Genomic DNA, 27,090 nt, shown 5'->3' on the forward strand with positions numbered 1-27,090 from the left:
AGTTGTCGAAAAAAATCGTTGCATGTGGACGAAACGTCGATGTACAATTTATTGCAACGATTATTGGTGCAATCAGATTGGTGCGGACATATCGTTGCATGTGGACGGAACGTCGATGTACAATTTATTGCAACGATTATTGGTGCAATCAGATTGGTGCGGACATATCGTTGCATGTGGACGGAACGTCGATGTACAATTTATTGCAACGATTATTGGTGCAATCAGATTGGTGCGGACATATCGTTGCGTGTGGACCAGGCTTAAGGCCCGCCGCAAAGTAGACCCACGATAATGTACGCCACTCCAACCGCGCCGTGGGATGTTTTGTGAACCATTGCTAGGCTTCTCCAGACATCTGTGTAATGCATGCAATGAATAATCCACTTGTCAGCTGATTGATTGAGAATAATTCTATAGCAATGGTTTACAAAACATCCCACGGCGTGTGTTGGAGTTGCGTGGATTAGCGTGGGCCTAAGTTGTTCAGTAAATGAGTGGTTGTAACAGATTCAAGACGTTTTTTATTTATAGTCACGTTTATTATATTGTTTCGTTTTATTCTGTTCTTTTAATTGAAATTTTTTGCAGACAGGTACAATGGTAGCAGTCAGTGAAGCCGTGACAAAACTATCGCACTTTTCACGAAAGAAAACTTCACGAATGCGTTGGATATCGGAAATTTCAATTGGCAGCAAAATCAGTATTCCTATCAACGGATATAAAATTGTGAGTTCAATAAATTGTTTACTTTATTCATTCATACAATAAGTACATCATCAAAATTATAGGGAGAGAAAAAATAAGGTAACCTTGTATTATCATAGAGAAACAATAGGGTGAGTAGATATCCCATGGTATAGGGCGTTTATGTCGCAACTTTTACTGTTATTTCAAGCTGATAGTCCACGTAGTTCTTTCCTGTGAAGTTTCATGACGCTGGTAGTCTCTCATATTGTGCCGTTCATACACTCTTACCCGGTCAAAGCAGTAAAAATCGACAGTAATCGGCTTGAGATAACAGTAAAAGTTGCGACATGAACGCCCTATACCATGGGATATCTACTCACCTTATTGTTCCTCTATGGTATTATTCCTCTTTCGAATTTAGATAGGGTTATACATATTCCGAAATAGGTTAAGTCTTGTAGTTCTTATCTCCACAAAATTTTCAGTCATTTTAAAAACTATATGACTAAGTAGCAGATAAATTGATAGTTGAAAAAATAGGATGTATGCCCAGTTGCACAAAAGCCAGTTTAATGTTAACCATGATTAAATGCACTCAGAGAAGGCTTTTTTGAAAGTAAAAAGTTTCTATATCAAATAACCTACTTTGATTGGCTCTTTCGAATATTTAATCATGATTAAAATTCAACATCCTTTTGTGCAAGTGGACTCACTCCAAACTGTCTACATTGACGCATGAAATTTATATCTCAATGTAACTTAGTAAAAATATCAGCTGTTGTGTGGACTATTAGTTGCATGCAATGACGCATGCAATTGATAACTGAAAATAACATAGTATTTTATCTCGACCTTTCTCTGCTTTCAACTCGGGCTGACCTGTTGCCAGTATGTCTTGGAGGAGATTAGTTTTTGATGTTAGCATTTTTGATACACCAACCCCAACAGCCATTAGTCGTTTTCACACCGATATCTCGCCGACACGTCAGAATTTACTCTGATGAACAGTATGGGCAGAAGAGACTGTGGTTTATAACTGCGCGAGGTCTACTGTTCACAGAACTACTAGTTAACATAACATAAATGTTCCTCCCTTAGAACTTGTTATTGAGGAGCTAAAAAACCAGGATAACAACTGATGCAGTAGCTACAGTCCGAGAAGACATCTTGCGAACATTGTGGGATGACTTTGGCTACCGTCTATAGTGAGGTCCACGTTATAATGGCAGTGGAGAAAGATAGGCGAACAACGTTGACGATCCTCACTGTTTTGTCAATGCCTTCTGTAGACGGTAGCTGATACAGGTTTATTAATGTAATATTAATTGCTATTCTCGTTTAAAATAATCAATTATATTATATCTTATTAAGCAAGGAATTAAATTTTTCAATAATTACCATAAAGAATTTTAGTAATCAAGATGAAATATTTTGTCAATTTATTGTTAGTTTTATATTGTTAAAAGTCAATCTGGCAACAGAGTAAATCGAGAAAGAGATAGCGCTATCAGGTTTGTTGAATGATAGACAGGGATAGCGATACCATTGCTAATCAAACTGTGCCTTTATAACGTGGACCTCACTATAGGATAATGCTACTGTCCGAGAAGACATCTTGCGAACAGTTTGGGATGAATTTGGCTACCGTCTAGATGTCGTCTGAGTCTCAAACGGAGGGCAGGCATTTAGAACACTTATAATACATCATCATAAACTTGATATTTCTGTGAGTTATTTGATGTAAAATTAGTTTGTGTGCACCATTTTTTAAAATAAATATAACTTTAAAATTGGGTCATTCTTTCTGAAAAACACCCGGTATAACTGTAATTTTTGCTTTCCTTGCCCTATTACCATAGGTAAGGAAAGTATTGCTTTCCAAAAAAATTAAGGTACCCTAATTTCATGTTTTCTATGCGTTTCATTACTTTCCTTGCCCTATACCATAGGTAAGGAAAGTATTGCTTTCCAAAAATTTAAGGTACCCAATTTCATGTTTTCTATACGTTTCAATGTCCCCTGAGTCCAAAAACATGATTTTTGGGTGTTGGTCTCTGTGTGTGTGTCTGTGAACACGATAATTCCATTCCTAATCAACCGATTGACTTGAAATGTTAAACTTAAGGTCCTTATACCATGAGGATCCGACAATAAGAAATTCAATAAAATTCAATTCAAAATGGCGGATAATGGCTAAAAAACCATGTTTTTCGCGGTTTTCTCGAAAACGGCTCTAACGATTTTCTTCAAATTTATACCCTAGATAGCTATTTATAACCCCTATCAACTGACATGAGTCTTATTTCTGGGAAAATTGCAGGAGCTCCGTAATATTCCTGAGAAGAATGAATTTTGTTACATTTCTATCACGATTTTCTCAAAAATGATTCGACCGATTTTTTTCAAATTCATACCCTGTATAGTTATATATCAGCTCTATTAACTGGCATGAGTCTCCTCCCTGAGAAATTAACAGGGGGTCCACCCCATCCTTGAGAAATTTACTTTGTAACCTCCTTCTCGTGCGTGAGGTAGGCAGGTAGAGCAGTTTATTCAAAAGAACACATGTCGATATTTTATTTGTAGAACAGCTGTTTTGACAACTTTTGAAAAATCCTCAAATTTTCATAATTCAAACAAAGGAAAATGTACTCTGAACACAATAACAATAGTATAATCGTAGTTTTAATTATTTAGCCGCCAAGCGGCATAATGTTATTCCCTAAATTATCCTCGTTAATGAGGCTTATAGATCAATGAGCAAGGAAAGTTGTGTGAGTGTACCACACCAGATTTTATTGTGCATACCTGATGGTGTCCATGTATTTTTAGAAAATGCTCATGACAATGAAGAATTATTTTAATGAATGAAAGGTTTGATGCTGATTGCTGAATAAAATGAATGTCCAATTTTGGATTAAATGCTTGATTCTTTCTATATAATAAGAGAGTGTAGGGTTGTGTTTGTTCGTTCTTTCCCATCAAAACATGTCAACTTGTGGATTTGCATACCGGAAAAACGGGAATGATTTAGAGATGTTCAAATTCTGCTCATAGATTCCAAAAACATCAATCTCGTGCACCTCGAAGCCCAAATAACAGTTTTCCTTCTAGATGTTTCAGAAATTATGTTCAAATTTCATTCATGGGACATGAATACTTACTATATAGAACAACTATAGTTGTTCTGAAGTGAACAACTGCAAGACTTAACCTATTTAGAACTAAGTGTAACCTCATTTAAATTTGGGAAAGGAATATCACAAGGTTACCTTATTTTTTCTCTCCCTATCATTTTTATGATCTACTTATTGTATGAATCAATAAAGAATAATCCAGAGAGACTAGCTCTTCGAAACAGATGGTTTAAATTGGCAACTAAATTAATAACCAGTCCAATTTTGTCAGGTTGGCATCAAGTTGAGGAAGGTTTCTAAACAAGATTTGAGTTCTGTCACTTTATTAGGTGAGCACTAAGTTGAAGAACTTATCTACACTATAATAAAGGAAACAACTGGTTCATACATGTACGGGATAGGAAAATTATGCTTGACGCATCATCACGTCTAAACTAATCGACTGATTAACGTGAAATTTTGCAGATAGATTGTTAATTAACCGAGGATGGTTCTAGGCCTATTTAAAATTCTTGAAGATTTCAGTACGTCAAGTTTTCAGTTTGTCAAGTTTTAAAATAGACCCTTTGCAGAGCACTGGTTTTACCTGCTAGTGGTGAATGAATGTTGAATTTCGGTTGATGAATAAAATGAATGTTGAATTTTGGATGATGAATAAAATGAATGTTGAACGTTCTTTCAGATGAACGAGCCTCTGTTGAAAAAGGAGAAGCGATGCCTGGCAGATGGTGCCCTGGTGAAAGCAGACTTCAGCTATGTGCACGGAGCCGACGAGGTCCCCCGTGAGGACATCATCAACGGATACGTCTATGCTGACGTCATCGTTCCTCTATCAAGTAAATACAACTAGTAGTTCTGTGAACAGTAGACCTCGCGCAGTTATAAACCACAGCCTCCTCTGTCTATACTGTCCATCATTGGTGTTATTATCCTTGTATATCATCGTTAAGGGGAGACAAAATGCCTATTCAACATAATGTTAACTCTGGGACAGATATCTGAAGAGCTGTTAGAGCTAGGGCTCTGTTTTTTTTATTTTGAAAAGCAGACCTTTATCTAGATCCTTACACAAGCTTTTTTTGATATGATGAATAAAAAAAAATCTATAATTAAAAAAAAATGAGATTTATACAATCAAAAATATATATAAAATGATTAATAATTTGGTTTGTAGAAGATATATCCTAATTTCCTTGTGTACGGAACTAGAACTTTATAATAGAAATAATGTTCCAAAATTTGGTGAAGATATATTTTTCCATTCCTGAGATATCTGTCCCCAAAGTTGAAAAAATGAAATTTACGGCAAATTGAAAAAGAAAATTATTAGTACGTATAGTGTAAATTACTGATAAAATCACGGATGAAATGTTCGCTAACAAAACACCAAACTCAGAAAATAACCTAAATCACCTTGTTTGAAAACAATAACAGCTGATAATTTTGGAAATACCAGTGTTTACCAACTGTAAAAAAATTAGAAAGATAACCTATAATGAAGATGTTCATAATGTTGAATATTATTATGGAATTTTGAATCATGAAAGTTCTTTTCCGGAAATTTGACATGTAATAGGTTTTTAAAAATAACAATAAAAATATTTCTAATTGACATCATCATCATCATCATTATTGACACTACAGCCCATGTAGAGCCTTAGCCTTCACAACCACATCCTTCCACCCCTCTCGACATTCTGCTGTTCTTCTCCATCTTCTTACACCCAGTCTGCGCAAATCCTCTTCCACATCGTCAACCCACCGCTTTCTTGGTCTTCCTTGTAATCTTCTTCCTCCGGGTTTGCCTTCCAGCACCATTCTTGGCACCCTCCCTTCCGGCATTCTGCACACATGACCAGCCCATCTCAGCCTCATACTTTTCACAACAGATAAAATACTGGTCTCTTCGAACAATCTTCCTAGTTCCTCGTTTGTTCTCATCCTCCATATTTCATTCCTTGTTGCTCCAAAAATTCTTCTTAAAATCTTTCTTTCCCATCTCTGAAGCAGACCTTCTTCTCGTGTAGTCAATGTCCAAGCTTCGGCCCCATATGTCACTATTGGTCTTAAAACTGTTGTGTAAATTTTTATTTTGCCTTTTTTTGACACATTTTTAGACTTCAGGATATTCTGCAGGGCGAAATACACCCTATTTCCGGACATTATCCTAGCATCCACTTCTTCAGCCACATTATTTTCTTCTGTTATTAGGGTGCCTAAATACTTGAATGATTTCACTTTCTCAAAGGTTCTACCTGATAACTGTATCTGTGTTCCATCATTCACTGGCCTCCTGGACATAACCATCACTTTAGTTTTCTGCATATTAATTTCCAGGCCTACTTCTCTTGCCTCATGTTCCAGCTTTTCATAGATCTCTGTCAGTTCCCTCCTGTTTCTTGTTAGTATGGTCAGTCATCTGCATAAGCATTATTTGGCACATCCGGTTGAAGAGTGTGCCCCCGGGGTTGTTGGTGGTTACCTTTCTGATAATATTTTCCAGCACTGCATTGAATAACATGGTTGACAGCACATCTCCTTGCCTCAGTCCCCTTCTTACCTCAAAATCATCTGTAACACTTCCATCAATCTTGACCACAGCTCTGCTTCCTTTCATCGTTACTTATGAGACGGATCAGCTTTGTGGGGACATTTAACTCTCTAAGTGCCTCATACACTTTCACCCTACTGATAGTGTCATATGCCTGTTGGAAATCAATATATATCTGTTGCACGTGACATCAAACTCATAGCATTTTTCCAGAATTTGCCTGATTGTGAAGATATGGTCGACTGTTGATCTTCCTGGCCGGTAACCACATTGATACTCTCCAATATTACATTCTATCAATGGCGTCATCCTTTTTGCTAGAATTTTGGCAAAGACTTTGTACAGAATACTCAGTAGGGTGATTCCTCTGTAGTTTCGGCACTCCATTTTGTCCCCCTTTTTATGAACTGGACAAATTATACCAATGCTCCATTCTTCTGGGATTTTTTCTTCTAACCATATTTCATTGATTAGAGCATGCATCCTCTGTACAAACATGTCCCCTCCTTTTTTAACAAGTTCTGCCGTTATTAGATCTAACCCAGGGGCCTTATTGTTTGCAAGATCTTTGATAGCCTCTTTCACCTCATTAAGCATTGGTCTACCCACTTCCTCTTGTACCGTTCTCACATCATCATAAGCAGCTTCAGTTTCTTGTTGGCCATGGTTCAAGACTTCATCAAAGTGTTCTCTCCATCTCCTCTTTATTCCTTGTTCATCTCCTATCATATTTCCTAATTTATCCTTGCAGTACACTGCCCTGGGTTGAAACCCTTTCTTATCTTCTCTTATTTTTTTGTAAAACTTTCTCATCTCTCCTCTGCCATAATGCTCTTCTATACTCTCCAACTGCTGCTTCTCATATGCTCTTTTCTTTCTTCTACATAACTTATCCGCTATCCTCCTTTCTGATCTATAATCTTCCACAGTTCCCCGTGTTTTCTCTGGATCATTTTCATTCTGGCCCTATTTCGTCTTTCAATTGCAGTTATGCATTCTTCATCAAACCAGCGAGCCTGAATCTCCTTCTTTCTAGAGCCAACAACTTCCCTTGCAGCTCCAATCACACTTTCCTTCAGAATACTCCATTTCCCTTCTACTCCCTCAGTGTTCCATGCATCCTCTTTCTGTTCCAGATAGTTCTTCAAGCATTCCTCATATCTGTGTGACACCGCCTCTTCTTTCAGTTTTGCCACATCAAAACGAGTTTGCGTTTTTGCTCTCTTATTGTTTGTCACTGCGATACGCTGTCTACAACCAATCCTGACCATATAGTGGTCTGAGTTTATATCAGCCCCTCTACAGCTTTCCACATTTGTTATATCAGTACAGTGTCTTTTATCGATCAAAATATGATCTATTTGATTTGATGTGACCCCGTCCGGTGAACACCAGGTAGCTTTTTTGATGTTTTTTCGTTGTTTCTGGGTGCTACTTATAATCATATCCTTTCTTACAGCAAGATCTATCACTCGCCTCCCGTTATCATTACTTTCACTGTGTAAGCTCTCTTTCCCTATCACACTCTGAAATCTCTCTTCTCTACCTATTTTTGCGTTCAGGTCTCCCAGGAGGATTTTTACATCATGATGCGCTATTTCGTCAACTACTTCCTCCAACTTCTCATAGAATCTCTCCTTCTCCTCTTCATCCGCATCTCTGTTGGAGCATATACGCATACTAATGTGATGTTGAAGAATTGAGATCTTAATCTTAGAGTGCTGATTCTCTCATTCACTGGTTTGAAACCGATTACTGCTTCTTTCCTTTTCCTATTGACCAGAAATCCAGTACCAGCCATTCCACTTCCATCATTACTACCACTAAAGAACACGGTCCAGTCTCCACTCTCCAAAATTCCGTTCCCTGGCCATCTCATCTCCTGAATTGCAGCAATTTCAACCCTGTAAAGTTCCAACTGTCGTTTCAATGCTTGTAGTGCTCCTGGTCTTTTAAGTGTTCTAACGTTCCATGTTGCTAAAATCAAATCCATATCCTTTTTCCTTTTGGTGCATTTTCCTTTTCTTTTGTTTCCATTTTTATCCGATCCAATCCGACATAGAGGAATCCGATCCAATCCGATCTAATTGACATAGAGGAATAAATTTTACATCATTGTAAAGCGCGAATTTCAAACTATAATCTTTGCTAAAAACCAAAAACAAAAACAATAGTATATTTCGCACCTAGAGCAGAAAATGAGATTTTTCCAGCTCAAAATCGGTTTTCAAGTCCGAGGCCGTAGGCCGAGGACTAGAAAAGATTGAGAGCTGGAAAAACATTTTTCGCCACACTACAGGTATTGTTGACAAAATAAAGAATACAAAATAAAGAATACTCGTTAAGCTATCGTACCTATCTCTTGATTTTAGTGGTAGAAGATTTGCAGTCAGGATTTCAGATTCTTTTAAAATTTCACTTGGAATACCACAGTCATCTTCAAGCATTTTTGAAAATTCGGAATGCACTAATCAACAATAAATAATTGAATAAAACTGGTTGCGAAGCGAATTAGTTTGATTCGAAACTGGAACTGAAATCATGGCGACTTCAGCTGATGATGAAAGTGGACACTCGCCCTATCTAGCGGATGACTTATTAACTACTTCCATGAGCGGCTGGAAAGAGACAACTTTCTGGCCTAGACCGGAAAAGAAACCCTTTTCAGACGTCGACTGCAAACAAGGTCTTTCAAATCTACGTAGGGACTGGAAAACAGCTGCTTTCTGTGCAGTGTGGCGAAATAGTATATTTCGCACCTAGGGTCGAAAATGTACGTTTTCCGGCTCGAGATCGCGGTTTTCAAGTTCGAGACGAAGTCGAGAACTTGAAGCGTTCGAGAGCCGGAAAAACATTTTTGCCCGTGTTGCGAACGCTATTTTTCGCCACACCAAAAAAAAAAACTTCCCAATATATAAGAAATTGAAAAATAAATAAAATTCAAACAGCCTATTTTGATAGTTTGAATCTTGGTTATGACAACTTTTACTGTCAATTAATTTCAATATTACTAATTAGTAATTTACAATAGTGACCATATTTTTATACTATTAATATTTCGAATAATTGTTTGAATTTTTTGAGCTCGCGCTTTGCGCCCGGTGCAATATCTCATGGAATAGAATTTTCATTACTATTTTGAAATAATGTGATGAAAAATTAATATATTTGCATATTTCACAGTTTTGTCTCAAAATATATCTAAATAATTGATTGAAATTTAAATTACGGTAACTAATATAAAAAATAGCTAATAAAAGTCGAAATTCATCGACAAAAAAAAAATGTCATTGACCGAGATTCGAACCTAGATCATGTTTGTTTGTTATTCACTGAGCTACACGCCTTTATGCTCTCGGCTATTGCGTATTGATGAATGTAGGAGCCTGACTGATAACACTTACGTAATGCTGTACTGTGAACTAGACTTCTAAAGAAGATTACTCACTACTAAAAGCGTACAACAGTCATGGCTCATTTTCACAACAAAATATTGCTCTGAAAACATTCGAAGATTCAATCTTCAGTGGGCCTAATGTTTTCTCTATATGGTTTAATATTGAAGAAAAATTATCTAAAAGTTTTAATAATGAGTTACGGAAAAATTACTAGGAATTTTTCAGTCAATGCTGAGTTTCACCAGTAGGCTTACCTTAAACTTCAGATCTCTGCTGTATTTTCTTATTATTATTGTTGATTGTATTGCATTAAGAAGTGGAATTCGATAATAAAAAAGAAACAATTATTACTCTACCTCACTTTTAAATATTGATACAATTATTGTACTTTGATTTCAAATTCGATTCTTCACTTTTAAATACTTGCGATATGTACCTTTCTGACAATGGACAATGCAGCTAACATTATATTGTTGAGGCTATGGAGATATCATCGTATTCTATTGTTTGATATCAAAAACACAATAATAAATATTAAATTATGAAACAGTAATTTATAAAATATATTATAGACATAATACCGCGATTCACGATACATAATTATATAGATTATTACAGTTGTTATGAGATTATCTCTCTATGATTTTTGTGAGATCGGACACGATCAGCTGTTATTCAAGGTCATTTTACAGCCCTAGGGCCGTAAAGTTTTACCGGCCTGGTCGGAAAACAATCACTTTCGGCCTCCATATGACGCACGTAAACCAGCTCATTACATCCAAGTATGGCGAAAAAAATATTTCTGCTGTTTTTTCTACCCTTCAAGCAGATAGCACTATTCTTCTCCAGCTCTGTAGAGTTGTTAGATCGTGTTTCAACAGTGTAGAAATACTAGTAGATCTGTGAACAGTAGACCTCGCGCAGTTATAAACCACAGCCTCCTCTGACTATATTGTCCATCATTGGTGTTGCTATCCTTGTCTATCATTCGTCAAAGCAGAGAGCACTATCCTTCTCAAGCTCTGTAGAGTTGTTATATCGTGTTTCAACAATGTAGAAATACTAGTAGTTCTGTGAAGAGTAGGCCCCGCGCAGTTATAAACCACAGCCGCCTCTGTCTATACTGTCCATCAGAGTAAATTCTGTCCTGTCGTGTCGGCTAATGGCAGTTGGGGTTGGTGTATCAAAAATGCTAACATCAAAATCTGTAATCTCCTTCAAGACATACTGGCAAAAGGGCTGCCCCATTTGAAAGCAGAGAAAGGTTGAGAGAAAATACTATGTTACTTTCAGTTATTAATTGCATCTTGCATGCGTCATCGCATGCAACTAATAGTCCACACAACAGCTGAATTTTTACCAAGTTTCATTGTGATATCAATTGCATGCAATTTACAATCCACTCGACAGCTGATTTATGATGAATAATTCTATAGTCTGATTTTTACGGCGTTCAGAGGAGACTCCTTTTCCTTTTAACTGTATTAACAGTCAAGTGAAAAGTAGACCTCACGCAGTTTTCTCATCCACAAGTATCTGGTGTCACCTGTTCACCGGCTTCTCCAGACATATGTGTGTTGCATGCAATGAATAATCCACTCGTCAGCTGATTATGAATAATTCTACAGTCTGATTAATTCTATCTTCAGATTAGATGATTATAATATAGTGATATCGGAGTATGGAGACAATTCATTCCCTTTAATATTAACCTTAAAATGCAAAATGCAAAATTTCAAAAAACCTTGTGCATACATAGAATATTCCTGCCAAATCTCATAGAAATCTATCAACGCTTTTGGTTGACAGACAGAAAATCCGAGTTAAAACATAGACCTCACTGCGATCGGTCAATTATCCTTAAAATTCAACATTTCAAAAAACCTTATTCATACGTCGATGCGCCTTGTTTCAAAGTAATTGTATACCAAATTTCATCCAAATCGGACAACAACTGCGACTGTAACTGCGGTACAAACAAAACAGACAAAAGCCGATCGAGTCTAAACTAAGACCTCAGCTTCGCATCAATCAATTATAGATAGTTTTTATTATTATTCCTGTCTTGTATGGTTGAATTGGATTTGTATTGAATGAATTAATTGAAATTGTGTTTGTTACAGAGCTGGATAGGGAAGCTATGACGTATCGCCCGGGAGCAAAGGGTCTGTCCATACTGGGCTTTGTCAAAAAAAGTGCAGTGAAACAACACCACTGGACTGGGAAGTCGGCGTTCTATGTTATCGGAGCGCTAAATGATGCTGTGAGTAACTCATGTTCTAAATGTTCCCGTGGTTCGGAACCCACCTGAAACTGTATAGTGAGGTCCACGTTATGATACTTCAATAATGGTACAATAAACGTGACTTCAATAATGACAGTGGAGAAAGATATGAGAAAAACGTTGCTGATTCTCTGCCTTACCACTGCCTTCTATAGAATATGTAGCTGATACTGTATCGGTATATTGAATAGAATCCTATTATATTGAGCGAGCAATTTCTGTATTTATCTGGTTATTTTTATATCTGGATATTTTTATATCTGGTTATTTTCATATCTGGCTATTTTTATATCTGGTTATTTATGTTTTACGGATCTCGAGAACGGCTCTAACGATTTTCACGAAATTAGGAACATAGTAGGTTTATGATATAAAGATTCGATTGCACTAGTCTCATCCTTTGGAAAACTCGCTGAACGACATTAAAAGGATAATCCATCCTTGGAAAACAGATGATAATTTCGTCGTCTCTTGATAACAGAAGATGCGTGAGCCTGTGTGGGAGAGAGACAGAATTATTTCCAGCTGTGTAATCATAATCAATCAGCAAGAAATTTTATCTAGCTAGACAATTCAATCGATTTGATCAACATAATCTGATTTGTTGACATGACATGATAATCCTCCTAAACTAGAGTATATCATAATTTTCAAAGTTGATCATTATTTGACAATTTCAAGTGATTAGTGAGTGTTATTTTGTTATTCAATTTGGTTTGTATATAATCTAAATTATAAATTTTTAATTTTCGAATGTTTGAACAGAAAATTGAACCTGAATTCAAGTGTATGGAACATAACCTACTTTCTGGACTATTTATAGTGTATAAATCAAAATTCGGGAAAGAAACCGTTTTGGGCTGTGCCTGTTAGGACTTCCCCAATCATTTTAAAGAATTGTGTTCGGTTTATCAAAAGTCAATAAATAAATAACGAGTGAAGCTCGGTGCCCCGATTTTAGAATGTTAATTCACCAATAAATACATTTCAATGTAGTTAAGATGTCGTCAAGAATAAAATTTGAATTGTTTGTATTTATTCGATGTTTGTATTTGTTTGTTTGTTTGTCAGAGTGCTGAATCAGCAATGGCGGCGTTTGTGCGAGCTTTGTCTGACATGGGGATGGTAGCCATTGCCAGGAAAGTGTACAGTCAGGACAGAGGCCTCAAAGTGGGCGCCCTCTACCCCAAGCCAAGTGCCAATCCGCCTGTGAGTCGAACCCAACATCACAATCAACTTAATTTTTCCTTCATTTGTACATGTAAGGCTGGCCACTGACGGTAGGATTTCCAGCGAGAGAATTCTAACAGAATAAACAACCAATAACGATAAAAAATTTCAAAATCGAAATTCAAAAATCTACTTTGTGAAAATAATTAAAGACTGATAATTTTGTAAAGTGAACAACTACAAGACTTAACCTATTCCGGACTATGTGTAACCTTATCTAAATTTGGGAGAGGAATAGCACAAGGTTACCTCATTTTTTCTCTCCTAAGTACATCATCATTTCGATGATGTACTTATTGTATGAGTCAATTAAGAATAAAGAATAAGCCACTGGTAAAATACAAATGATCTTCTTCTTCTTCTTCTTTTTCTTGACCCCCTCTGCCGTTACAGCGTAGGGGTACCAGCCTCGGTCCATCTCCTCCATGCAGTCCTATCCTCAGCCATTCTTCTCATATCTCTCATTGTCTTGCCTCTCTCCCTCCCCAATTCCTCCAGATAGCCTTCCCAGTTCATCCTAGGTCTACCTCTCCGTCTCTTTCCTTCCCTCCTAGCCTCCACCACTTCCTTTACTGGGCGACATTCTTGCATTCTAGTAAGGTGTCCAAACCATTTGAGTTGCCTTTCTTTTATGTCTTCCATCAGTGATCTTCTTCCCACTTCTCCTCTCACTCTCTCATTTCGCCATCTATCGTGTCTTGTCTTTCCTATTGCTCTTCTGTGGTACCTCATTTCTGCTGCAGTAACCTTACTCCAGTGTTTCTTGAGGGTTACCCAGCTTTCACTGCCATAAATGAGAGTTGGAGCAAACACACAATTAAATATTCTTTTCTTTGTAGTCATATTTAACTCTCTTTTGCCAACCACGGTGCTGTTCAGCTGGAAATATACATTCATTGCTTTTTTCACTCTGTTTGCAATTTCTCTATCTAGTTTTCCATCTGCACAGATAATTGCTCCCAGATACTCGTACTGGTCTACCTCATCCAGGGCCTTTCCTTTGCATGTTATTCCACAGCTCTCTCTCTCCCACCGCTACCCTCATAATCTTGCTTTTGCTCGTATTCACCTCCATTGATCTTCTTGACAAAACCTTTTCCCATACATCAACTGCCTTCTGGAGTTTCCTTGCACTGTCTTCCATCAGAACAATATCATCTGCGAATACCAAGGCCTGTAAGTATACTGGTCTAAGATTTTTATGACCCACTTTCATTTTTGGGGTGTTTCTTTTGCAATACTTTAGTATGCTGTTCATAAGATTATAAAGAGCAGGGGGCTGAGGCTATCTCCTTGTTTCATACCCTTTCTCATATCAAATTCCTGAGATACCTCCCCATCTATCCTTACCACTCCAACCGTTTTCCTATACAACGTTTGTACTGCTCCTATCAATCTGTCGCTGACTTCCAACTCTCTCATGGCACTCCATATTTCTCTTCTTGGGACCGAATCAAATACAAATGATAATGATAGAAATATAATTCAACCTCAAATAGAGCTGCGAAAAAAATGAACAAAAAGTTGGAGATACGAAAACCTAACCTCGAAAATTTGTTTAAAGCCTTACGCTGTGATGACGCAACAATTTGTATAACGACATTTTTAACATACGTGATAGATTCTAAATGGTTTGTTTGTCTTTTCGGTCTCAAAATGTTATAGTTTTTTCAAAGTTTGGAATTATCTGAATGTTTTTAATTGATTTAATTCAATTTAGAAGTTGAAATTGTGTTTGAAATTTTAATTCAATTTAGGACTGTTGTATAAATTAGAATTGGAACCGTTTTGGGCTTAGAAGCCTGCGGTACTTTTCTGTAAATTGTGTAATTCTGAATTATTAAATAAATAAATGAGTTCAAAATGTGTATCTTGCATGTTCAACCGTTAGTGGCCAGCCCAACATTCATAATAATTGTTACTAGTAGTTCTATGAACAGTAGACCTCACGCAGTTTTCTCATCCACAAGTATCTAATGTCACCTGTTCTAGTTAATTCAGTTGAATCATAATTTACTCTTAAAAACTGTTACTTGTTTTCTCTAAGATCAAAAACTCACTTATGTTAATAAACTCAGTTCAAGTTTGAATTTGTATCACATATGATAATTTATCCAGTTCCGTGATAATCTTTCCATCTGATAAAAATATTCCTCAACTTTAAAAATTTTTAAATTAATTTTTTTCAAACAAGAATATTATAATTTCTTCAGCATTATTTCAATTCAATTCAATTCAATTTATCAATGTCAACAAAAAATTAATATACAATTCATACTTACAAACATAAATACAAATTCTTTATAAAATAATGAATATTCACATAAAATATCATATTCTAAATAATATTGTTGCATCCCTCCTTAAGCAAAGCTTGTGATGAGGGATGGTGTATCTCTAGAATGTTGGATAGCATAAGATACTAATATACATCGTAATATTAATAACATAATTAGATTTTATAATTTTACATTACAATATCAAGAAAAAAGAAACAAGAAAATTCCATTCTCTTATGCTATTTTCATACAAATGCTGCTCCTGTAATCAGTATAGGCCTAATTGAGATTCAACTATATGTTCTACATCAAAGATAAAGATCACCAATATTTAAAAATAAAACAATAAATTCTGTTCTGCTCTGTTATACTAAGTAAGATATGTATTTTAAGAATAGAATTGAGATTTACAAACAGATTTGAGAAATAAATCAAAATTAGTCTTCATTTTGTCTCCCTAATAAGTAGTGTCGAAGATACTGTCTAAAGGTTTTGAAAGTGAAAGAATAATAACAAATTGGTATACATTGGGATGCTCCAGAAACTTCAAGCAACAGACGGTTTAAAAGTCTAGGACCATAATACGCTGCATGAGCACTGGCAGCCGCTGTTCTACAAGGTGGTTCTAGCAAAAATCTCTCAGATTGTCTACGAGTAACATAGCCGCCATGAGGGGCTATAGGGAATCTATTGGGCCACGAATAGACAAAACTAGCTAGGTCAAGATCATACAAGTGCTCAATACTGAGAACATTAAATTCTTTATACAGCAAATTTGTTGGATATCTAACCGGTTTTTTCAAGCATATTTTAATAATCTTCTTATACAATACTATAAGAGGCTTAAGAACGGTAACACCACAACCACCCCAGCCAATTATACCATATCGCACAACTGACTGCACAAGCGCAAACAAAACCATTTTAATTTGCTCAACTGTAAAAATATTTCTCAGTTGAACAAACGTATACAGCTTATACTTAAACTTAAACTTATTTAGTTCATTTAATCATTTTTTTATTTTATATTGAATCGCCTATTAAATTTGTTTTTCAAATGTGAGAATATTGATACTGATGGGCACGCATCATAAAAAATATTGAAACCCCACCTTATAGAAATAAACACGGCCAGACATCTGTGTAATGCATGCAATGAATAATCCACTTGTCAGCTGATTGATTATGAATAATTCTATAGTCTGATTGATCCTAGTGTTATCAGAGTATAGAGGAATTCCTTTTCTTTTCATTATTATCCTTATGATGCAAATTTTCAAAAAACCCTTGTGTGTACATCGACACGCAGTTGAAAAAGGAATATTCCTGCCACATCTCATCAAATTCTATCAACGCGTTTGGCCGTAATCGCGTTACATACAGACAGTCAAAAGAAAACCGAGTTAAAACATAGACCTCACTACGTTCGGTCAATTATGTTACAACATTTATGAATAAGTAACAAGTGAAACTCATAGTTGATAATATGAAATGATGGAAATTGATGTCTGAATAATGAAAAGATAAGAGTATAGAGGAATTCCTTTTCTTTTCATTATTATCCTTATGATGCAAATTTTCAAAAAAACCCTTGTGTGTACATCGACACGCAGTTGAAAAAGGAATATTCCTGCCACATCTCATCAAATTCTATCAACGCGTTTGGCCGTAATCGCGTTACATACAGACAGTCAAAAGAAAACCGAGTTAAAACATAGACCTCACTACGTTCGGTCAATTATGTTACAACATTTATGAATAAGTAACAAGTGAAACTCATAGTTGATAATATGAAATGATGGAAATTGATGTCTGAATAATGAAAAGATAAGAGTATAGAGGAATTCCTTTTCTTCTCATTATTATCCTTATGATGCAAATTTTCAAAAAAACCTTGTGTATACATCGACACGCAGTTGAAAAATGAATATTCCTGCCAAATCTCATCAAATTCTATCAACGCGTTTGGCCGTAATCGCGTTACATACAGACAGTCAAAAGAAATCCGAGTTAAAACATAGACCTCCCTACGTTCGGTCAATTATGTTACAACATTTATGAATAAGTAACAAGTGAAACTCATAGTTGATAATATGAAATGATGGAAATTAATGAGAAATTGCATTTGTCAAATGAATAAATAGTTATGATTGAAAGCAAATCGAAAGTTAAGGTTTATAACTGCGCGAGATCTACCTCTAAGCTTGATAAATGAAATTTAAAATCTACACATAGATTTAAAATGAAACTTTTCAACTGGTTAGTGAAAAAATCAACGTATTCTATTGAAGAGTTCTTGGATTCCGACATGATTATTGATATTTGATTCCTTGATTATTTTTAACTTTTCTTTCTTATTTTAACTATATTGACTGGGCCTTGTTTGGTACTGTGTTCGTATAGTGATGAATATTTGAGTTCTTCTAGGTTTACTTCAGATGTAGTTATGTTTGTGTTTATATGTATAGGCTACCGTACATACTTTCAATTACATTAAGTTATATCCTTCTGACTTGTATAATGTTTATTATTAGTATTGACTTTGCCTATTACCAATGTTGCTTAATGACAATAAAAATTTATTTATTCATTTACTGTTCACAGAACCACTAGTAATTCCTTAATCTACCTATAGTCCAGTCACTATATACATTGGTGCATGCAATTTATATTGTAGTTCTGATTTTTTAATATATTATTTGGGTACATAAGAGAAGTACAGAACCAATTTCTTCATGCAAAATTTCCTTGTGCTAGATACAGGAGGCTATTGTACATTTCAAGATCAAGTAATGATCTTTATAATGAGGGGTTATCGAGATACATAGCTTTGAATATAGAAATTGACCATTTTTTGTTTATTGGAATATGTGCTTAAGTACACTCAACAATAAATTTTCCATTTTTTGACCGAATTCGACTTATGATGCATGATTTTGGACCGTCTTGACGAGCCGAGAAGAATGAAGTGTAGTACGATGAAATCTGAGCATTGTGACAAAAGTTGTAAGTGTTTGAAATTTTGATCCTTGAGGTGTCATTAAGCGCGCCTCTCCACTAGAAAATACTGAAATGAAGTGCATCTAACGGGTGATTCTCATAGGACATAATCTCATGAACTTATTTCATTGTACGAAATATCAATGTGAGGACAATGTAGTTGGTGATGATGATTGAAGCTGAAAATTAGGTGTTTTTCACAATACAAGGAGCATTGTTGTCAGGTGTACCTGAAAATCTATAGGAGATAGAGCGCTCTACCTGATATCATATTGTAGAGCACAAAAATACACCCAGAGGGATTGTGAATTATACATCTAAATGGTAACAATCGAAAGATATTGTTGATCAAAAACTAAAATTCATCAAAATTGATTTTTTCTTTAAATTTCACTCATTTTTGAAAATTCATAACTCAGTACTCATTGGAGATAGAGAGTTCTGAATGATCTTATTTTATTCAAAATTTTATAATCTAAAAAAAAGGCGGGAGCAAATTTTTCTGTCCGATTGCGCGATTTGGCAGAAATAGCTGAAAACTGGAAAATGAGCCGAAAATACGAGGTTTTTGGCCCACTCTGTATCTAGCACAAAGAAATTTTGCATGAAGAAATTGGTTCTGTACTTCTCTTATGTACCCAAATAATATATGAAAAAATCAGAACTACAATATAAGCTGCAAGCACACCCCCTTTTTTATGTCTATATTGACTGATCTATTATTCCAGGCGCTGATATTCATTGAACTGCCCTACTCCAACGAAATAAGAGCTCTACAGTTCCCGTCTTTGAAGAAGACCAAAGTCACCGAAGAACAGTACGCTGTCATTGATAAACTCATTGATTCCATGGACTCCTCTAACCGGTCAGTAAGATACTGTATCATATTGTGTTGATACTGTATCATATTGTGTTGATACTGTATCATTTGTGGTGATACCATAGAGAAATATAGCATAAGAAGATATCCCATGGTTTGTGGAATTCATTCAAAGTTTGGATGTTTTGTATCTGGAACTGGTATCAACTTGTTATATGACAAAGGCCCAGTTGCACAAAAGCCTATTGAATTTTAATCATGATTAAATGTCACGAGAACCAATCAGAGGAGGTATTTTTGAGAAGAAGTCTCCTCTGATTGATTCTCATAGCAATTAATCACGGTTAAAATTTAACAGGCATTTGTGCTATCGGGTAAGAGACTTGAATATGTATATACTTTAAATTCAAAATGTTCAAATAATTATTCCTGGACCGAAAATCAAGTGAAGAAGCAGTATGTGATTACATATATAACTTATCTTTTGGACAACATTAAAATTCTATCAAAATTTTTGGAGGGAAGTAGTACAGGCTCAGCCTAGTTTTTCCTCTAATGTCATAATTGTATTATGATTATAGTGTTTTATACAATAAATGATTGAATGATTGAATAGCATCGATTAAAGATTGATAAGGGATAAGGGGTGAGCATACCCGACTATAGTCGAAGAAGATAGGAGAATGTGGCGAATCATATGATTGCCACCTGTAATGTTTTCAACCGGCATAGTTTGTTTATCACTTGTAACAGTTCATTTCAATATTTTATCCAGAGTCCAATTTTTTCATTCCAACATTAAAAATCTGGTGTGGCGCATTCACACAACTTTCCTTGCCGTTATGAAAATTGATCACCTGACGCTAGTGTACACGCGCATCTCAAGTCTACTATTCAAAGATCTGCCAGCTGGTGACAGGACAATAACGCTGGAGACACACGAAGTCTGCTATCTCTTCATAGTGAATGATTTAATAGAATCAACAGTTGCCAATAGTTTGCATTATTGAATAAACACATTTTTTTGCGAATTTCGAGCTTATTTCCAATTTTAGATGGAAATGTCACTGAACATTAATTGTAGAGATTTTCATGCTCAATCTTTTCCACTTGAAATTTTTTCTTTAACTTGTATCTGAAGCCTGATAATTGGGAATCTAAAATTACACTTTGCATTGATGGGGAGAAGCTCCTGAAATTTTTACAGATATGAGATGTTATTACGAACAAAAACTAAATGGTAGTATAATATATTCCCTTTGATAGATATTATTGAACTGTTGATTATCATTACGGTGTATAGTTAGTTATAGATGCATAAAAAGCGTATGCATTAAATTCAGAAGTTTCTTAAAAAGAAGACAATATTCGACTCACATATTTCTATTTTACATTTTGAAGGTACTATTCAATACTTTCATCTATTAATGAAATACATTTGATCATTAAAATTGCTCGTAGGAAATACAGACACAGAAAGTAAGAACAGTGAAGTATATTGCCAAGCTAGGCATTATATTTGAAACTCCTATAGCTAAAGTTAAAATAAGTCTATTAGTTAATATTATATATTTATTCAATATCATTGAATTGAATTTCTCAGTATTGGTATTTGATAAAGGGCATAAAACTGGTAGTTAATCGGGAGTCTACCCAAGTGAATTCAATTTGCTCGGCCTGAAGCTGAGCTTGACTGCGACGATGCCAATTTGTGCGCTCCAGCCTTTATCTAAAGTAAGCCATGCCAGAGTCCAATTTTGTCATTCCAACATTAAAAATATTCCATCATTCATCTAGTTTCATTTAATCAATTTCAACATAGGAAACCAACAAATTAAATTCCTATAAGAACAACGTTGCCATTCATCACGGTGTTGTCAATGCCTTTCATGTTGGGTACCTGATACAGGTTTATTGATGTAATATTAACTGTTCATTCTCGTTTAAAATAATCAATTATATTCTATCAAGCAAGAAATTATATTTCTCAATAATTTCATAATGAATTTTCATAACCAATATGAAATATTTTGTAAATAAATTATCAATTCTACATCGTTAAAAGTCGATCTGGCAACAGAGCAAAGCGAGAAAGAGATAGCCCTATCCGCTTTGTTGAATGATAGACAAGTATAGCAATACCATTGCTAATCAAACATTGCCATTATAACGTGGACCTCACTATATCTGTTAACCCTTTTGTCAATATTTGCAGTAACTGAAGTCTTTGAGGTGGTTTAAAGTATTTAACTTTTGATTTTCGTTTAATAATATTTATTTGTTTGTTTTTAAACAGTGATGAAGAAGAGGAACATTACGATGTGACCAAACTGATGGACATTAAGGAGCAATTCTTCTTCCACTGTTTGGCCAAGAAAGGGTTGGCCGATGCCACTCGGCAAGCCGCGTCGAGTGACTCGGCCGAGTTACATTTGCCCGAGTGTCTGAGGCAGATGCTCGAGCCTCTGTCCAGTGTGAAGCAGCGCTCCAAGCTTGCTCTGGATGAACTAAAAACACTTTTCCCGCTCAAACCGGTTGTCAAGAAGATCAGAACGATGAATGAACCGTAAGTAAAGCTATAGAGAAGATATAGCACCAGTGATCCCCTGGGTTGGAGAACTCGCTCAAGAACAACTGTTGTTTTCTCTTTTTTTTGTGTAGTTGAGAAGTTGATATTGTGGTAATTATTCATATTGAATGAAAAAGACTGAGAAATTGTCAAAAAACCACTGATTTATTGATAATTAGAAAGACCGGTTTCGGTTATTACACCATTGTCAATCTGATAAACTCCTCTGAGTTTATCTCCTCTGAGTTTATCAGAGATTGACAATGGTGTAATAACCGAAACCGGTCTTGCTAGTTATCAATAAATCAGTGGTTTTTTGACAATTTCTCAGTCTTTTTCATTCAACAACTGTTGTATTGTAATCATCAAAATTATTTCTTTTATATTATATGAATATTTCCTATTTTAGTGATAACAATGTAAAAATTTTCTTCTATTTTTGGTTTTGAAGAATCTAAATTTAAAAATCTACTTTGTGAAAATAATTAAGAACTGAACAAGACTCACCCTATTTGGGACTATGTGTAACATTAGGCCTATATCTTAATTTGGGAGAGGAATAGCACAAGGTTACCTTATTTTTCCTCCCAATCATTCTGATGATGTACCTATTGTATGAATCAATAAAGAATAAAGAATCTTTGAAACCCACAACTTTTAATTATACAGAGTTGATCATTATGGAAACAGCTAAATGTTTCTCTAAAGGTGCGTACAGATATACGCGCCGCGAACATGAGAAATTCACTTTTAATCAGCTGACTATATCTGTATTTTTACAGAAACGGTAAGATACAGATATAAAGAGCTTGGCATCAGCTGATTAAAAGTGAATTGCTCATGTTCGCGGCGCGTATATCTGTACGCACCTTAACAAGAATAATTTGACAGTAGGTTCCATTGGGGATGTTAATTGAAATGAAAAATCACTCTTCAATAATTACTCTGCCGCTTTAACATATTTTACCCTCATATGAATCCAAATTCATTTCTTGAAATGAGAAGGTGGTCATGTGATACATGATTTAGATATAGAATCTCAAGAGAAAATGAATGGCACACATTGCCATCACCATCTCAAACAGGTCTAGTACCTCGAGATGCAAATACTCAATTGGCATTTCATTTTATTTTGAAATATTATTTTTCCATGTTGTAAAATTTGTATTGCTTTTATTATGTATTTCTAAGATGTTGTAATTTTTTATCTCTGTCAATAAAAACATTTCAATTTTATTTCATATCTCAACCCGTATCAGTTTGTTGACGTAAAAGTTGTAAATTATATTAAACAGCTGACTTCATGAGTCAGCGCATGAAAGACTGTCTTAGTGATAGCTCCCAAATAGTCTCAGCTGATGTTATTAATGAATTAATGGAGAAACTGTTGTAATTGCATGAAATGAACTCTCCAACTCTCACAACAGATTTTTTTCTTATGCGCTTTCATTTTAATTTTTATATCCTGAAAAAGGACGAAGTGGTGAGTCAATTTTGTTGTCCAACGTAACCTACTTTACCTGTAAAAAGGTTTGAAGAAGACGTGCTCAAAATTTGAAGGTGATTTGATAAATTCTTTCTTAAATATTGTTAAGCATTCAAACAGACGGACAACGACTTTGGCCTTCTGTAAGTCAAAAGTGAGAACTCGCTAGCACTCGTTCAATAAGTAGATATTCCATGGTTTGTAGAATTGGTTCAAAGTTTGGAAGTTTTGTATCAAATTATGGTGTTGTGTGTAAAGTTGAGATGATACTGTATCATGTGTGGTGATATCCCATGATGTAGGTCATTTATGTTCCAAAATGCAAACCGTTTTTACTTTCCTTGCCCTACTACCATAGGTAAGGAAAGTATTGCTTTCCAAAAAAAATTAAGGTACCCTAATTTCAAGTTTTCTATAAGTTTCAAGGTCCCCTGAGTCCAAAAACATGATTTTTGGGTGTTGGTCTGTGTGTGTATGTGTGTGTGTGTGTGTGTATGTGTGTATGTCTGTGAACACGATAACTCCATTCCTAATCAGCCGATTGACTTGAAATTTTAAACTTAAGGTCCTTATACCATGAGGATCTGACAATAAGAAATTCAATAAAATTGAATTCAAAATGGCGGATAATTACTGAAAAACCATGTTTTTCACGGTTTTCTCGGAAACGGCTCTAACGATTTTTTTCAAATTTATACCATGGATAGCTATTTATAAGCCCCATCAACTGACATGAGTCTCATTTCTGGGAAAATTGCAGGAGCTCCGTAATATTCTTGTGAAAAATGGCGGATAATCACTAAAAAACCATGTTATTCACTGTTTTCTCGAAAACGGCTCTAACGATTTTCTTTAAATTCATACCATGGATAGCTATTTATAAGCCCTATCAACTGACATGAGTCTCATTTCTGAGAAAATTGCAGGAGCTCCGTAATATACTTGAGAAAAATGGCGGATAATTACTAAAAAAAAACACGATTTTCTCAAAATAACTTGACCGACTGTTTTCATATTCATACTCTGTATAGTTATTTATCAGCTCTATTAACTGGCATGAGTCTCCTTTCTGGGAAACTAATGGGGGTCCACCCCATCCTTGAGAAATGGACTTTGTAACCTCCTTCTCGTGCATGGGGTAGGTAGGTAGAGCAATTCCTAAAAAGAACACATAGTCGAGATATTCCATCTGTAGAACAGCTGTTTTGACGACTTTAAAAAATGACGACTAAAAAAATCATCGAATTTCATAATTTACACAAAGGAAAAAGTACTCTGAAAACAATTATATATACACATATACAAGAGTCTTATCGTAGTTTCAAATATGAGCAAGGAAAGCTGTGTGAGTGTACCACACCAGATTTTTAATGAATGAACTGTCGACTGCTGTCTATTAAATTATCACTGTTCAACATTGACCTGTCCTACTCCAGACTGTCAAAAGCACATGAATACCACCCTTATGGACTCAACAATTTAATTTAAAATCTTTAACAGACTGCTGATTTGTGTTCGAGAGCTGGAGTATAGTAAGAGGCTGGTACGTGAGAAACTCATCATCTACCATCTGTAGACCTACTCACTGAGAGATAATGAAACCAGTGGACTTGTGGAACAGTTTGAGACTGTTTCATAATTCAGAATTGCAGTCCATCTACAGAGCCACATGAAACGACCTTTCTGTAGCCATCTCAACTTATTTGTGTTTTAATTGTTTCAAACTTTTACGGAGTTTGTCTGGCAACTGCTGGTCATGGACTGAATGTACTGAATTACTGAATTACTGTTTTGACCAAACAAGAATTAGGCTATAGCCTGTTCAGACTCACATCTAGCAGATTATTCAAATAAACCTACAATATTGCTTAAAAATTTCCTATTATTGCCACCGCTTGCGTGGTTTCGCCAACTGGCTGATAATTATAGATTTTTAATGGAATGCTCTCGGCTGACATTCTTTAGACATACTCCCTCCATTGATGCCGATTCTCCACAACTCTTTCATTCATGCTGTAGATAGATATTCAATTATTTTTACTTTCCTTGCCCTATTACCATAGGTAAGGAAAGTATTGCTTTCCAAAAAAATTTAAGGTACCCTAATTTCATGTTTTCTATACGTTTCATTACTTTCCTTGCCCTATTACCATAGGTAAGGAAAGTATTGCTTTCCAAAAAAATTTAAGGTACCGTACCCCAATTTCATGTTTTCTATACGTTTCAAGGTCCCCTGAGTCCAAAAACTCTGGGTGTTGGTCTGTGTGTGTGTGTGTGTGTGTGTGTGTGTGTGTGTGTGTGTGTGTGTGTGTGTGTGTGTGTGTGTGTGTGTGTGTGTGTGTGTGTGTGAACACGATAACTCCATTCCTAATTAACCGATTGACTTGAAATTTTAAACTTAAGGTCCTTATACCATGAGGATCCGACAATAAGAAACTCAATAAAATTCAATTCAAAATGGCGGATAATGGCTAAAAAACCATGTTTTTCACGGTTTTCTTGAAAACGGCTCCAACGATTTTGATCAAATTCATACCAAAAATAGTCATTGATGAGCTCTATCAACTGTCACAAGTCTCATACCTGTAAAAATTTCAGTAGCTCCGCCCTATCTATGCAAAGTTTGATTTTAGACTCCCAATTATCAGGCTTCAGATACAATTTAAACAAAAAAAATCAAGTGGAAAAGATTGAGCATGAGAATCTCTACAATTAATGTTCAGTAACATTTCCATCCAAAATTGAATATAAGCTTGAAATTCGAGAAAATGTGATTATTCAATTGCAAACTGTTGGCAACTGTTGATTCTATTAAACCATTCACTATGAAGAAATAGCAGATCTCTTGTGTAGGCCTATCCAGCTTTATTGTCCTGTCACCAGCTGGCTCAAATCTTTGAATAGTAGACTTGAGATGTGCGGGAACACTAGCGTCATGTGATCAATTTTCATAACGGCAAGGAAAGTTGTGTGAGTGCGCCACACCAGATTTTTTAATATCTGAACTGATCTCTACTGTCACATCCCTTGGTTCTTCAAAGAAATCAGTTTTTTGGTCCTTCAAAATTATTCTCCTAATATGTGAATATTTTCTATTCATAATAATGTGAAATATTTCTTCTATGTTTGGTTTTGAAGCATCTGAATTCAAAAATCTACTTTGTGAAAAAAATTAAGGACTGAAAATTTTGTGAAGTGAACAAACTACAAGACTCAACCTATTTCGAACTACGTGTAACCTTATCTAAATTTGGGAGAGGAATAGCACAAGATTACTTCATTTTTTCTCTCCCTAAAATTTTGATGATGTTCTTGTTTTATGAATGAATCAATCAATATTTCAGGAATGAGGTTGAGCCAGCCGTCAAGTCGGAGCCGCTCACTGATGTCGACATGGCACAAGTCACGGACATTTTCCAGTCGACCCTGTCAGCTGTGGGCAGTGTCACGCCGGTCCAGGATTTCCTCACGCTCCTCAAGAAACCTCACGCTGACTTCGACACGCGTAAGTCTGGTCAATTTTCAAGTCGAGCAAATACAGGGTTATCATAAAAGAATGGTGCAGTATCGAACATGGTTTAAAGAAAACCAAAATTACTTACAGTTGATGTTGTTTATGTATCTAATTTGTCGTCTAAGGCCCGGT

At 35.5% G+C, this 27,090-nt stretch overlaps 1 protein-coding gene across 3 annotated transcripts in view; it reads left to right on the top strand.

The window, feature by feature from the left end:
* The window catches only part of LOC111062285 (X-ray repair cross-complementing protein 5-like), a 57,924-nt gene that overhangs the window by 13,013 nt on the left and 17,821 nt on the right, over positions 1-27,090 (top strand). For all 3 annotated transcript variants that reach the window (XM_039419826.1, XM_039419827.1, XM_039419828.1), the window contains 7 exons: positions 592-729; positions 4,510-4,663; positions 11,900-12,039; positions 13,132-13,269; positions 19,298-19,434; positions 21,686-21,955; positions 26,789-26,949. In XM_039419826.1, the coding sequence (XP_039275760.1) occupies positions 592-729; positions 4,510-4,663; positions 11,900-12,039; positions 13,132-13,269; positions 19,298-19,434; positions 21,686-21,955; positions 26,789-26,949 (1,138 nt within the window). The remainder of the gene's footprint in view (positions 1-591; positions 730-4,509; positions 4,664-11,899; positions 12,040-13,131; positions 13,270-19,297; positions 19,435-21,685; positions 21,956-26,788; positions 26,950-27,090) is intronic.

Source organism: Nilaparvata lugens, chromosome 1, assembly GCF_014356525.2.
Source record: "Nilaparvata lugens isolate BPH chromosome 1, ASM1435652v1, whole genome shotgun sequence".
NCBI classification, from domain to species: domain Eukaryota; kingdom Metazoa; phylum Arthropoda; class Insecta; order Hemiptera; family Delphacidae; genus Nilaparvata; species Nilaparvata lugens.